This window comes from Sphaerodactylus townsendi, linkage group LG02 (assembly GCF_021028975.2).
Source record: "Sphaerodactylus townsendi isolate TG3544 linkage group LG02, MPM_Stown_v2.3, whole genome shotgun sequence".
In the NCBI taxonomy this organism is placed as follows: Eukaryota; Metazoa; Chordata; class Lepidosauria; order Squamata; family Sphaerodactylidae; genus Sphaerodactylus; species Sphaerodactylus townsendi.
The window spans coordinates 77,763,956-77,778,564 of NC_059426.1; the positions used below are offsets into that span (position 1 = coordinate 77,763,956).

The following is a 14,609-nucleotide window of genomic DNA, read 5'->3' on the forward strand; positions in this document are numbered from 1 at the left end:
GGGGGGGGTGGGGGGGGGGGGGGGTGGGGGGGGGGGGGGGTGGGGGGGGGGGGGGGTGGGGGGGGGGGGGGGTGGGGGGGGGGGGGGGTGGGGGGGGGGGGGGGTGGGGGGGGGGGGGGGTGGGGGGGGGGGGGGGTGGGGGGGGGGGGGGGTGGGGGGGGGGGGGGGTGGGGGGGGGGGGGGGTGGGGGGGGGGGGGGGTGGGGGGGGGGGGGGGTGGGGGGGGGGGGGGGTGGGGGGGGGGGGGGGTGGGGGGGGGGGGGGGTGGGGGGGGGGGGGGGTGGGGGGGGGGGGGGGTGGGGGGGGGGGGGGGTGGGGGGGGGGGGGGGTGGGGGGGGGGGGGGGTGGGGGGGGGGGGGGGTGGGGGGGGGGGGGGGTGGGGGGGGGGGGGGGTGGGGGGGGGGGGGGGTGGGGGGGGGGGGGGGTGGGGGGGGGGGGGGGTGGGGGGGGGGGGGGGTGGGGGGGGGGGGGGGTGGGGGGGGGGGGGGGTGGGGGGGGGGGGGGGTGGGGGGGGGGGGGGGTGGGGGGGGGGGGGGGTGGGGGGGGGGGGGGGTGGGGGGGGGGGGGGGTGGGGGGGGGGGGGGGTGGGGGGGGGGGGGGGTGGGGGGGGGGGGGGGTGGGGGGGGGGGGGGGTGGGGGGGGGGGGGGGTGGGGGGGGGGGGGGGTGGGGGGGGGGGGGGGTGGGGGGGGGGGGGGGTGGGGGGGGGGGGGGGTGGGGGGGGGGGGGGGTGGGGGGGGGGGGGGGTGGGGGGGGGGGGGGGTGGGGGGGGGGGGGGGTGGGGGGGGGGGGGGGTGGGGGGGGGGGGGGGTGGGGGGGGGGGGGGGTGGGGGGGGGGGGGGGTGGGGGGGGGGGGGGGTGGGGGGGGGGGGGGGTGGGGGGGGGGGGGGGTGGGGGGGGGGGGGGGTGGGGGGGGGGGGGGGTGGGGGGGGGGGGGGGTGGGGGGGGGGGGGGGTGGGGGGGGGGGGGGGTGGGGGGGGGGGGGGGTGGGGGGGGGGGGGGGTGGGGGGGGGGGGGGGTGGGGGGGGGGGGGGGTGGGGGGGGGGGGGGGTGGGGGGGGGGGGGGGTGGGGGGGGGGGGGGGTGGGGGGGGGGGGGGGTGGGGGGGGGGGGGGGTGGGGGGGGGGGGGGGTGGGGGGGGGGGGGGGTGGGGGGGGGGGGGGGTGGGGGGGGGGGGGGGTGGGGGGGGGGGGGGGTGGGGGGGGGGGGGGGTGGGGGGGGGGGGGGGTGGGGGGGGGGGGGGGTGGGGGGGGGGGGGGGTGGGGGGGGGGGGGGGTGGGGGGGGGGGGGGGTGGGGGGGGGGGGGGGTGGGGGGGGGGGGGGGTGGGGGGGGGGGGGGGTGGGGGGGGGGGGGGGTGGGGGGGGGGGGGGGTGGGGGGGGGGGGGGGTGGGGGGGGGGGGGGGTGGGGGGGGGGGGGGGTGGGGGGGGGGGGGGGTGGGGGGGGGGGGGGGTGGGGGGGGGGGGGGGTGGGGGGGGGGGGGGGTGGGGGGGGGGGGGGGTGGGGGGGGGGGGGGGTGGGGGGGGGGGGGGGTGGGGGGGGGGGGGGGTGGGGGGGGGGGGGGGTGGGGGGGGGGGGGGGTGGGGGGGGGGGGGGGTGGGGGGGGGGGGGGGTGGGGGGGGGGGGGGGTGGGGGGGGGGGGGGGTGGGGGGGGGGGGGGGTGGGGGGGGGGGGGGGTGGGGGGGGGGGGGGGTGGGGGGGGGGGGGGGTGGGGGGGGGGGGGGGTGGGGGGGGGGGGGGGTGGGGGGGGGGGGGGGTGGGGGGGGGGGGGGGTGGGGGGGGGGGGGGGTGGGGGGGGGGGGGGGTGGGGGGGGGGGGGGGTGGGGGGGGGGGGGGGTGGGGGGGGGGGGGGGTGGGGGGGGGGGGGGGTGGGGGGGGGGGGGGGTGGGGGGGGGGGGGGGTGGGGGGGGGGGGGGGTGGGGGGGGGGGGGGGTGGGGGGGGGGGGGGGTGGGGGGGGGGGGGGGTGGGGGGGGGGGGGGGTGGGGGGGGGGGGGGGTGGGGGGGGGGGGGGGTGGGGGGGGGGGGGGGTGGGGGGGGGGGGGGGTGGGGGGGGGGGGGGGTGGGGGGGGGGGGGGGTGGGGGGGGGGGGGGGTGGGGGGGGGGGGGGGTGGGGGGGGGGGGGGGTGGGGGGGGGGGGGGGTGGGGGGGGGGGGGGGTGGGGGGGGGGGGGGGTGGGGGGGGGGGGGGGTGGGGGGGGGGGGGGGTGGGGGGGGGGGGGGGTGGGGGGGGGGGGGGGTGGGGGGGGGGGGGGGTGGGGGGGGGGGGGGGTGGGGGGGGGGGGGGGTGGGGGGGGGGGGGGGTGGGGGGGGGGGGGGGTGGGGGGGGGGGGGGGTGGGGGGGGGGGGGGGTGGGGGGGGGGGGGGGTGGGGGGGGGGGGGGGTGGGGGGGGGGGGGGGTGGGGGGGGGGGGGGGTGGGGGGGGGGGGGGGTGGGGGGGGGGGGGGGTGGGGGGGGGGGGGGGTGGGGGGGGGGGGGGGTGGGGGGGGGGGGGGGTGGGGGGGGGGGGGGGTGGGGGGGGGGGGGGGTGGGGGGGGGGGGGGGTGGGGGGGGGGGGGGGTGGGGGGGGGGGGGGGTGGGGGGGGGGGGGGGTGGGGGGGGGGGGGGGTGGGGGGGGGGGGGGGTGGGGGGGGGGGGGGGTGGGGGGGGGGGGGGGTGGGGGGGGGGGGGGGTGGGGGGGGGGGGGGGTGGGGGGGGGGGGGGGTGGGGGGGGGGGGGGGTGGGGGGGGGGGGGGGTGGGGGGGGGGGGGGGTGGGGGGGGGGGGGGGTGGGGGGGGGGGGGGGTGGGGGGGGGGGGGGGTGGGGGGGGGGGGGGGTGGGGGGGGGGGGGGGTGGGGGGGGGGGGGGGTGGGGGGGGGGGGGGGTGGGGGGGGGGGGGGGTGGGGGGGGGGGGGGGTGGGGGGGGGGGGGGGTGGGGGGGGGGGGGGGTGGGGGGGGGGGGGGGTGGGGGGGGGGGGGGGTGGGGGGGGGGGGGGGTGGGGGGGGGGGGGGGTGGGGGGGGGGGGGGGTGGGGGGGGGGGGGGGTGGGGGGGGGGGGGGGTGGGGGGGGGGGGGGGTGGGGGGGGGGGGGGGTGGGGGGGGGGGGGGGTGGGGGGGGGGGGGGGTGGGGGGGGGGGGGGGTGGGGGGGGGGGGGGGTGGGGGGGGGGGGGGGTGGGGGGGGGGGGGGGTGGGGGGGGGGGGGGGTGGGGGGGGGGGGGGGTGGGGGGGGGGGGGGGTGGGGGGGGGGGGGGGTGGGGGGGGGGGGGGGTGGGGGGGGGGGGGGGTGGGGGGGGGGGGGGGTGGGGGGGGGGGGGGGTGGGGGGGGGGGGGGGTGGGGGGGGGGGGGGGTGGGGGGGGGGGGGGGTGGGGGGGGGGGGGGGTGGGGGGGGGGGGGGGTGGGGGGGGGGGGGGGTGGGGGGGGGGGGGGGTGGGGGGGGGGGGGGGTGGGGGGGGGGGGGGGTGGGGGGGGGGGGGGGTGGGGGGGGGGGGGGGTGGGGGGGGGGGGGGGTGGGGGGGGGGGGGGGTGGGGGGGGGGGGGGGTGGGGGGGGGGGGGGGTGGGGGGGGGGGGGGGTGGGGGGGGGGGGGGGTGGGGGGGGGGGGGGGTGGGGGGGGGGGGGGGTGGGGGGGGGGGGGGGTGGGGGGGGGGGGGGGTGGGGGGGGGGGGGGGTGGGGGGGGGGGGGGGTGGGGGGGGGGGGGGGTGGGGGGGGGGGGGGGTGGGGGGGGGGGGGGGTGGGGGGGGGGGGGGGTGGGGGGGGGGGGGGGTGGGGGGGGGGGGGGGTGGGGGGGGGGGGGGGTGGGGGGGGGGGGGGGTGGGGGGGGGGGGGGGTGGGGGGGGGGGGGGGTGGGGGGGGGGGGGGGTGGGGGGGGGGGGGGGTGGGGGGGGGGGGGGGTGGGGGGGGGGGGGGGTGGGGGGGGGGGGGGGTGGGGGGGGGGGGGGGTGGGGGGGGGGGGGGGTGGGGGGGGGGGGGGGTGGGGGGGGGGGGGGGTGGGGGGGGGGGGGGGTGGGGGGGGGGGGGGGTGGGGGGGGGGGGGGGTGGGGGGGGGGGGGGGTGGGGGGGGGGGGGGGTGGGGGGGGGGGGGGGTGGGGGGGGGGGGGGGTGGGGGGGGGGGGGGGTGGGGGGGGGGGGGGGTGGGGGGGGGGGGGGGTGGGGGGGGGGGGGGGTGGGGGGGGGGGGGGGTGGGGGGGGGGGGGGGTGGGGGGGGGGGGGGGTGGGGGGGGGGGGGGGTGGGGGGGGGGGGGGGTGGGGGGGGGGGGGGGTGGGGGGGGGGGGGGGTGGGGGGGGGGGGGGGTGGGGGGGGGGGGGGGTGGGGGGGGGGGGGGGTGGGGGGGGGGGGGGGTGGGGGGGGGGGGGGGTGGGGGGGGGGGGGGGTGGGGGGGGGGGGGGGTGGGGGGGGGGGGGGGTGGGGGGGGGGGGGGGTGGGGGGGGGGGGGGGTGGGGGGGGGGGGGGGTGGGGGGGGGGGGGGGTGGGGGGGGGGGGGGGTGGGGGGGGGGGGGGGTGGGGGGGGGGGGGGGTGGGGGGGGGGGGGGGTGGGGGGGGGGGGGGGTGGGGGGGGGGGGGGGTGGGGGGGGGGGGGGGTGGGGGGGGGGGGGGGTGGGGGGGGGGGGGGGTGGGGGGGGGGGGGGGTGGGGGGGGGGGGGGGTGGGGGGGGGGGGGGGTGGGGGGGGGGGGGGGTGGGGGGGGGGGGGGGTGGGGGGGGGGGGGGGTGGGGGGGGGGGGGGGTGGGGGGGGGGGGGGGTGGGGGGGGGGGGGGGTGGGGGGGGGGGGGGGTGGGGGGGGGGGGGGGTGGGGGGGGGGGGGGGTGGGGGGGGGGGGGGGTGGGGGGGGGGGGGGGTGGGGGGGGGGGGGGGTGGGGGGGGGGGGGGGTGGGGGGGGGGGGGGGTGGGGGGGGGGGGGGGTGGGGGGGGGGGGGGGTGGGGGGGGGGGGGGGTGGGGGGGGGGGGGGGTGGGGGGGGGGGGGGGTGGGGGGGGGGGGGGGTGGGGGGGGGGGGGGGTGGGGGGGGGGGGGGGTGGGGGGGGGGGGGGGTGGGGGGGGGGGGGGGTGGGGGGGGGGGGGGGTGGGGGGGGGGGGGGGTGGGGGGGGGGGGGGGTGGGGGGGGGGGGGGGTGGGGGGGGGGGGGGGTGGGGGGGGGGGGGGGTGGGGGGGGGGGGGGGTGGGGGGGGGGGGGGGTGGGGGGGGGGGGGGGTGGGGGGGGGGGGGGGTGGGGGGGGGGGGGGGTGGGGGGGGGGGGGGGTGGGGGGGGGGGGGGGTGGGGGGGGGGGGGGGTGGGGGGGGGGGGGGGTGGGGGGGGGGGGGGGTGGGGGGGGGGGGGGGTGGGGGGGGGGGGGGGTGGGGGGGGGGGGGGGTGGGGGGGGGGGGGGGTGGGGGGGGGGGGGGGTGGGGGGGGGGGGGGGTGGGGGGGGGGGGGGGTGGGGGGGGGGGGGGGTGGGGGGGGGGGGGGGTGGGGGGGGGGGGGGGTGGGGGGGGGGGGGGGTGGGGGGGGGGGGGGGTGGGGGGGGGGGGGGGTGGGGGGGGGGGGGGGTGGGGGGGGGGGGGGGTGGGGGGGGGGGGGGGTGGGGGGGGGGGGGGGTGGGGGGGGGGGGGGGTGGGGGGGGGGGGGGGTGGGGGGGGGGGGGGGTGGGGGGGGGGGGGGGTGGGGGGGGGGGGGGGTGGGGGGGGGGGGGGGTGGGGGGGGGGGGGGGTGGGGGGGGGGGGGGGTGGGGGGGGGGGGGGGTGGGGGGGGGGGGGGGTGGGGGGGGGGGGGGGTGGGGGGGGGGGGGGGTGGGGGGGGGGGGGGGTGGGGGGGGGGGGGGGTGGGGGGGGGGGGGGGTGGGGGGGGGGGGGGGTGGGGGGGGGGGGGGGTGGGGGGGGGGGGGGGTGGGGGGGGGGGGGGGTGGGGGGGGGGGGGGGTGGGGGGGGGGGGGGGTGGGGGGGGGGGGGGGTGGGGGGGGGGGGGGGTGGGGGGGGGGGGGGGTGGGGGGGGGGGGGGGTGGGGGGGGGGGGGGGTGGGGGGGGGGGGGGGTGGGGGGGGGGGGGGGTGGGGGGGGGGGGGGGTGGGGGGGGGGGGGGGTGGGGGGGGGGGGGGGTGGGGGGGGGGGGGGGTGGGGGGGGGGGGGGGTGGGGGGGGGGGGGGGTGGGGGGGGGGGGGGGTGGGGGGGGGGGGGGGTGGGGGGGGGGGGGGGTGGGGGGGGGGGGGGGTGGGGGGGGGGGGGGGTGGGGGGGGGGGGGGGTGGGGGGGGGGGGGGGTGGGGGGGGGGGGGGGTGGGGGGGGGGGGGGGTGGGGGGGGGGGGGGGTGGGGGGGGGGGGGGGTGGGGGGGGGGGGGGGTGGGGGGGGGGGGGGGTGGGGGGGGGGGGGGGTGGGGGGGGGGGGGGGTGGGGGGGGGGGGGGGTGGGGGGGGGGGGGGGTGGGGGGGGGGGGGGGTGGGGGGGGGGGGGGGTGGGGGGGGGGGGGGGTGGGGGGGGGGGGGGGTGGGGGGGGGGGGGGGTGGGGGGGGGGGGGGGTGGGGGGGGGGGGGGGTGGGGGGGGGGGGGGGTGGGGGGGGGGGGGGGTGGGGGGGGGGGGGGGTGGGGGGGGGGGGGGGTGGGGGGGGGGGGGGGTGGGGGGGGGGGGGGGTGGGGGGGGGGGGGGGTGGGGGGGGGGGGGGGTGGGGGGGGGGGGGGGTGGGGGGGGGGGGGGGTGGGGGGGGGGGGGGGTGGGGGGGGGGGGGGGTGGGGGGGGGGGGGGGTGGGGGGGGGGGGGGGTGGGGGGGGGGGGGGGTGGGGGGGGGGGGGGGTGGGGGGGGGGGGGGGTGGGGGGGGGGGGGGGTGGGGGGGGGGGGGGGTGGGGGGGGGGGGGGGTGGGGGGGGGGGGGGGTGGGGGGGGGGGGGGGTGGGGGGGGGGGGGGGTGGGGGGGGGGGGGGGTGGGGGGGGGGGGGGGTGGGGGGGGGGGGGGGTGGGGGGGGGGGGGGGTGGGGGGGGGGGGGGGTGGGGGGGGGGGGGGGTGGGGGGGGGGGGGGGTGGGGGGGGGGGGGGGTGGGGGGGGGGGGGGGTGGGGGGGGGGGGGGGTGGGGGGGGGGGGGGGTGGGGGGGGGGGGGGGTGGGGGGGGGGGGGGGTGGGGGGGGGGGGGGGTGGGGGGGGGGGGGGGTGGGGGGGGGGGGGGGTGGGGGGGGGGGGGGGTGGGGGGGGGGGGGGGTGGGGGGGGGGGGGGGTGGGGGGGGGGGGGGGTGGGGGGGGGGGGGGGTGGGGGGGGGGGGGGGTGGGGGGGGGGGGGGGTGGGGGGGGGGGGGGGTGGGGGGGGGGGGGGGTGGGGGGGGGGGGGGGTGGGGGGGGGGGGGGGTGGGGGGGGGGGGGGGTGGGGGGGGGGGGGGGTGGGGGGGGGGGGGGGTGGGGGGGGGGGGGGGTGGGGGGGGGGGGGGGTGGGGGGGGGGGGGGGTGGGGGGGGGGGGGGGTGGGGGGGGGGGGGGGTGGGGGGGGGGGGGGGTGGGGGGGGGGGGGGGTGGGGGGGGGGGGGGGTGGGGGGGGGGGGGGGTGGGGGGGGGGGGGGGTGGGGGGGGGGGGGGGTGGGGGGGGGGGGGGGTGGGGGGGGGGGGGGGTGGGGGGGGGGGGGGGTGGGGGGGGGGGGGGGTGGGGGGGGGGGGGGGTGGGGGGGGGGGGGGGTGGGGGGGGGGGGGGGTGGGGGGGGGGGGGGGTGGGGGGGGGGGGGGGTGGGGGGGGGGGGGGGTGGGGGGGGGGGGGGGTGGGGGGGGGGGGGGGTGGGGGGGGGGGGGGGTGGGGGGGGGGGGGGGTGGGGGGGGGGGGGGGTGGGGGGGGGGGGGGGTGGGGGGGGGGGGGGGTGGGGGGGGGGGGGGGTGGGGGGGGGGGGGGGTGGGGGGGGGGGGGGGTGGGGGGGGGGGGGGGTGGGGGGGGGGGGGGGTGGGGGGGGGGGGGGGTGGGGGGGGGGGGGGGTGGGGGGGGGGGGGGGTGGGGGGGGGGGGGGGTGGGGGGGGGGGGGGGTGGGGGGGGGGGGGGGTGGGGGGGGGGGGGGGTGGGGGGGGGGGGGGGTGGGGGGGGGGGGGGGTGGGGGGGGGGGGGGGTGGGGGGGGGGGGGGGTGGGGGGGGGGGGGGGTGGGGGGGGGGGGGGGTGGGGGGGGGGGGGGGTGGGGGGGGGGGGGGGTGGGGGGGGGGGGGGGTGGGGGGGGGGGGGGGTGGGGGGGGGGGGGGGTGGGGGGGGGGGGGGGTGGGGGGGGGGGGGGGTGGGGGGGGGGGGGGGTGGGGGGGGGGGGGGGTGGGGGGGGGGGGGGGTGGGGGGGGGGGGGGGTGGGGGGGGGGGGGGGTGGGGGGGGGGGGGGGTGGGGGGGGGGGGGGGTGGGGGGGGGGGGGGGTGGGGGGGGGGGGGGGTGGGGGGGGGGGGGGGTGGGGGGGGGGGGGGGTGGGGGGGGGGGGGGGTGGGGGGGGGGGGGGGTGGGGGGGGGGGGGGGTGGGGGGGGGGGGGGGTGGGGGGGGGGGGGGGTGGGGGGGGGGGGGGGTGGGGGGGGGGGGGGGTGGGGGGGGGGGGGGGTGGGGGGGGGGGGGGGTGGGGGGGGGGGGGGGTGGGGGGGGGGGGGGGTGGGGGGGGGGGGGGGTGGGGGGGGGGGGGGGTGGGGGGGGGGGGGGGTGGGGGGGGGGGGGGGTGGGGGGGGGGGGGGGTGGGGGGGGGGGGGGGTGGGGGGGGGGGGGGGTGGGGGGGGGGGGGGGTGGGGGGGGGGGGGGGTGGGGGGGGGGGGGGGTGGGGGGGGGGGGGGGTGGGGGGGGGGGGGGGTGGGGGGGGGGGGGGGTGGGGGGGGGGGGGGGTGGGGGGGGGGGGGGGTGGGGGGGGGGGGGGGTGGGGGGGGGGGGGGGTGGGGGGGGGGGGGGGTGGGGGGGGGGGGGGGTGGGGGGGGGGGGGGGTGGGGGGGGGGGGGGGTGGGGGGGGGGGGGGGTGGGGGGGGGGGGGGGTGGGGGGGGGGGGGGGTGGGGGGGGGGGGGGGTGGGGGGGGGGGGGGGTGGGGGGGGGGGGGGGTGGGGGGGGGGGGGGGTGGGGGGGGGGGGGGGTGGGGGGGGGGGGGGGTGGGGGGGGGGGGGGGTGGGGGGGGGGGGGGGTGGGGGGGGGGGGGGGTGGGGGGGGGGGGGGGTGGGGGGGGGGGGGGGTGGGGGGGGGGGGGGGTGGGGGGGGGGGGGGGTGGGGGGGGGGGGGGGTGGGGGGGGGGGGGGGTGGGGGGGGGGGGGGGGGGGGGGGGGGGGGGGTGGGGGGGGGGGGGGGTGGGGGGGGGGGGGGGTGGGGGGGGGGGGGGGTGGGGGGGGGGGGGGGGGGGGGGGGGGGGGGGTGGGGGGGGGGTAGTGACCCACTTCACAAGGGTACAGTGAGGATAACCAAGAAAAAACTGCAAAGCAGTTCACTCAAACAGCCCCTTGGGGATGGGGCGGTATAAAAATCTAAACAATAAACAAACAAACAAATAAAAACAGTGACAACCAATAATTTGTCACTTCACTAGAGGTTTTTTTAAAAAATAACAAGAGAGAACTTACATGCTGGTGTACATCCTCTGGCCATTTTGCTGGTTCTGTAGGCGAGTTTTCGCCAGGTCAATAGGAAATACACAGGTTACCCCAATGAGCCCAGCTATCCCTCCATTGATCAACTTGGCAGGTAAACTGTGGGGAAAAGAAAACACAGAAGCAGAGTGTCAACGGATATCAAAGGGAAAAGACAACTCAACGGCTGGACCACAGAACAGCTACCACAGGAAACCTGAAAGAGTTACATGGCACTTTAAAGACAAACAGATTTATTACAGCACAAACATTCATTGATTAGAGCCCGGTCCAACAGATCCATGAAGTCACAAAGTGGCTTCTAATCGACAAATGCTTTGGCCAGAGAATAAATCCAGAGGTCTTTGACGTGCTACAAGATGCTTTGTTGTTGTTGCTGCACCGAGATGTAGACTTGACTTTTATGTAATGCTTGTGAGCAAAAAAATGCTTCTCTGTGCTACAATTTATGCAAAACAACTAAACGCTTTTCCACCAAAAGAATTAAGTAGAATTGTAAATTCATTCACCACTACTTCCTGGACCTTCTTTGTAGCTGAATGCTCCGCGGTGGTCTTTGTGCCTATCTGTTTCTTGGAATAATTGCCCTTTCTTTGCTTTCTTTTCCTTTTCCTGTTTTCTCTTCCACCAGAGTTTGGGCTGCAGAGAATCGCACTCTTCATCAGTCAGTAAAGTGAACATGCAGAGCCCCCAGGTGTCCTGAGGAGATTAACAATTGGCCCCTCGGTTTATTTACTTGTTAAGTAGCATCCCAAACAAATTTCAGGACAGTTTATGGCCAAATCCATATTTTTTGGATGACCGCCTCAGTAGGGAAACAGTCGCATGGGCATGTGAGAGGGTTACTTCCAAGTAAGCATGCCCACAGCCCAGGCGCAATAACCTTGGCATTTTTGGCAGGGATGGAACACTTTGCCCAAGGCAGCTCTTCCCTCCATTCTGCTTTTCCTCAGGCAGGCAGCGAAGTAGCAGCATTGTGGTACAGGGAAAGTGATGCAGAGAGAGCCAGAGAGAGGTGTGAGAAGGTGGGGCGGTAGAGAGACAAGAGAAGGGTTGGCTGGGAGGTGCGGGAGTGCTTTAGTCCCACTCGCTCATTCACTGCTCTCCAGTGCTGTGTGAGGGAACAACTCACTCTGAGCACTGGCTGCTGCTGGAACAAGGGAAGAGCCAGGTGAAGAACTGGCATGGGGTACAGAACTGCTGTGTCTGGGCTTGACGCAGTGTCTTCCTTTCCAACCCAGTCCAGAGACTGAAGAGCGGCTTCTTGTTCCCCCAAGTCATGGCTGATGAAACCAAGAGTGTAAGAAGAGGAAGACCGCATGCCTGTTGTTCCTCTGGGCATTGACTGCAGAGTTTGGGGGGGGGTGTTGTTCTTTTGAGGGGAGGGAAATCCAGGCACATCAAGAGGGACCTGTTGTGGCATCATCAGCATCATCTCTCACGAAACACCTCCAGTGGAATCCACCCCCAAACAGCATCACTTTCAATGTTGTTTAAATTGAGGACTTCAGATTCTCCCTTTAAGTCCGTGCCAAAGGGGGTGGATTTAAAAGGAGATTCTGGGGAAATTTAAGGGGTGCCTGCTGTCAGAGGTGCAATTGTTAAGCTAGCAGCACCAACATTTCAGGGTATCTTTAGGAGACTTTCCTGATGATACCATCAAGGTTTGGTGAAATTTGGTTCAGGAGGTCCAAAGTCATGGACCCTCAAAGGTGTAGCCCCCATCTCCTATTAGCTCCCCTTGGAAACAATAGGGGATGGGACACCCCTTTTGGGAGTCCATAACTTTGGACCCCCTGAACCAAACCTCACCTAACTTGGGTGGTATCATCAGGAGGGTCTCCTGAAAAATCCCTGAAATTGTGGTGCTGCTAGCCTAAAAACTGTGCGCCCTGCAGGCCGAGAACTGAAAAAACACTAAAAAAAACAAAAAACACATGCAGGAATCTGAAATTTTTGCACCCTCCACAAATACGCCACTGACTTGATGCGCCGCTGAGCCACAAAACTCCACAGCCTCCTCCTGTCTCCATTCTCACAGCAAGCAGAACACCCTCTACCAGGCCAGTGCCTATGACTCCACAGTGGTCAACTATACCCTTTCCCACCAAAAAGGCCTATTTTCAACAGTGAGAGCAAGCTACTTTCACCACATCACTATTGACCGCACTTGGTTCATTTGTTGGAAAAGGGTTTACTTGTGTTTCAGTTACACACCAGCAATCCATATCTGTTGCAGATATTGTCCTGCCATGCCAACTAAGCACACATAGCAATCATGCAGGGGTTGCAGAACTGATTAAACAAGTCCCCCAGACTGTGCAACATCACACAGGGGAAATTCTGTGCCTCACATTTAACCTGGCCTAACACAAGTATCCTGCTAAAACTTGTCAGTCAAAACCAAAGGCCCTGGCTAAACCAAGAACTTCTGTTCTTCTCTTTATGCCAGGCCATTTCCCTTAACAGTACTTTTCAAACATTTGCAAGGGTAATCCTACCAAAACTCCTCTGCAGCTTGAAGCATTTAAATGTGAAAACTATGGAAGGTCTCCTGTGAGGAAGGAGATAATGTAGCTTTGTACTTAAGAGGTGAAGAATTAAAAGGCCATTTATCAAAGGACAACAGCAAGCAGAACACTGCTTTCAATTTCAGAAGCTATTAACCTAGACTTTACCTTTTGGGGTGTACAGAAAAGCCAAAGAATCAAAGCTATGCACAGACCACTCACTCAGGCACACTCACTGTGGGCAAAGTAGAATGCTCAAGTACATTTCATGGATTCACTTCCAAAGTCTTTGTGATGAGATCAACATTATATTTAGCAAGCTATCATTGTTCACTTCTGCGTTCTGCAGAGGCCAATCTGCTGGTGGTCCCCGGCCCCTCTATGACGCGGCTGGCCTCCACGCGGGCCAGGGCCTTTACGGCACTGGCCCCGGCCTGGTGGAACACCCTTCCTCCAGCTGTCCGGGCCCTGCGGGACCTGGGTGAGTTCCGCAGGGCCTGTAAGACCGTGTTGTTCCACCGGGCCTTTGGAGTGTCCAGCTGCTAATATGGTGCCCCCTTACCGCTCTATGCCTGGAAGGATTTACATCAGGAATGTCTCCTCACGCGGGGAGCTCCACCAGCCCCCCTCAGGGAGGTAGGTTTTAAATTGAGCCAGACGCCTTCTATTTATTTATCTATTATGTATTATAGTATTCGCTGTTTTTATGAGTTTTAAGTCATTTTATGATGGGGCCTATGTATTTATAATTGTATGATTGCTCCTGTTGTTCACCGCCCGGAGCCCTCCGGGGATCGGGCGGTATATAAATTGAAAAAATAAATAAAATAAATAAATAAATAAATTAATGGAGACAATAATCTGGAGAACCAGGTTTGAATCCCCACTCCTCCATATGAAGGTTGCTGGGTAATCTTAAACTAGTCACAGTTCTCTCAGAACTCACTAAGCCCCACCTATGTCCCAAGGTGCCTGTTGTGGAGGGGGGGAGGGAAGGTGACTGTAAATCATTTCATAACTCCTCTAAATGGAATATTACAACTAACTCTTCTTTTCTTTCTTTTCTTCTAACATCTACAGTTTGTTGCTTATTTTGTCAACTGCAAATGCATTGAAATGCTAGCGAAAGGTCAAACTGCATGCAACATTAGGGATTTGTGATTTGATCTCCCATTGTGTAATTTTAGCCACAAACACTAGTCAGTGGGGAAGGGGTATTTGATACTAATCAAGGCCACAGAACTAGGGAAGGGCGGGGGGTTAAATGCTTCCCCTGTCCTGTTACCCACATATAAAATGGCCTCTTTGAGTTGATGTAAGCCCTAATAAGCAAGTATGACTGATCTAATGCCATGTTTTGACAAGAGGTTTTGTCAGATGTTGTGCACTCAGCATGTGACATCATTAGAAAACAAAGGGCTGAGAAGAAAGAAAGCATTGGAAGGGTCTTTGAGAAAGGACAGTATGAGGGTAACATGAGGAAATAAGAAAACAAACAAGAACAGAAAGCAAAGCTGAGAGTGAATGAAAAACAGTTTTTACCTGATCTGTTTATCAGCCATTTAATTCAGATTTTATCTTGTTGGAGCTAGATTTGTTAGTCCCCAAAATTTTCAAATGCTTAGTTTTCAGTCACCTTCTCCAAACAACTTGGCTCCTGGGAAGAGATAACAGAAACAACAGCAAAACAGTTATTCACAATAATTGCTACAGGCATGTCATGCAATTAAAAGCTCAGTGCATCCTGTGTCATGCTCAAAGGAATCCTGCAAAGTAGACCTTTCGAGATATCACCATCTTGCAGATGGAGGAATCAAATGTATTGACTTGCCCAAGGATACCCAAAACTGAGAAAAGGAAAACGTCCCTCTAGCCAGCACAGCCCGAAGGTTAGTGTCAGACTAGGAGGCAAGAGGCCCAGATTCAAATCCCCACTATGCCATGGAAGCTTGCTGGATGTCCTTGGTCCAGTCAGTCTCTCCCTCAGGTCCCAACTGGGAAAGACAGTATGATATAAATATCTAAAATATATTAAAATGCATCCATTGCAATTAAATATATTTGAAGAAAAATAATAAGGGAAGAGAAAACTTTTCCCTGAATATTCTTTACCGAAACATGGGGCAGGCTGTGCTTATTCTCAAAAGAAAGGGAAAGGTATTCTTGTAGAGGTTCATTTTGCTGAGGTTAGACCAGGGGTAGGGAACCTGCGGCTCTCCAGATGTTCAGGAACTACAATTCCCATCCGCCTCTGTCAGCATGGCCAATTGGCCATGCTGGTAGGAACTGATAGAATGGATCCCTGGTATGAGCCCTGAGTCCACCCTAAGGATGCGGCTATCTTCTCTTTTCCCCTTCTCTAAATCCTCCTGTGAATGCATGTGAGAGGTGCTGTCCATTCACAAGGAAGACCTTGAAGGAACTATCTACTAGAAGGTTAACATGTAGGAAAGAGAACACACTGTGGAACATTTGTCATAAATTGGGCCTGCCAGATTACTGAACTCACATCAGTGAGTTCACCATGTCACTGAATGATATCACCATGTTACCATCTGTGCCAACACTGTTTAAACACTGTACACATATTACAAATAACTTTCCTGTTACA

The 14,609-nt window shown here is 75.8% G+C and overlaps 1 protein-coding gene across 1 annotated transcript in view; it reads right to left on the reverse strand.

The window, feature by feature from the left end:
- Positions 1 to 14,609, reverse strand: part of SLC25A22 (solute carrier family 25 member 22) — an 85,564-nt gene that overhangs the window by 29,734 nt on the left and 41,221 nt on the right. The window contains exons 2-3 of the mRNA XM_048484567.1: positions 13,541 to 13,655; positions 9,462 to 9,587 (exon numbers count right to left, since the gene is read on the reverse strand). Of these exons, the coding sequence (XP_048340524.1) occupies positions 9,462 to 9,587; positions 13,541 to 13,560 (146 nt within the window). The 5' untranslated portion in view covers positions 13,561 to 13,655. The remainder of the gene's footprint in view (positions 1 to 9,461; positions 9,588 to 13,540; positions 13,656 to 14,609) is intronic.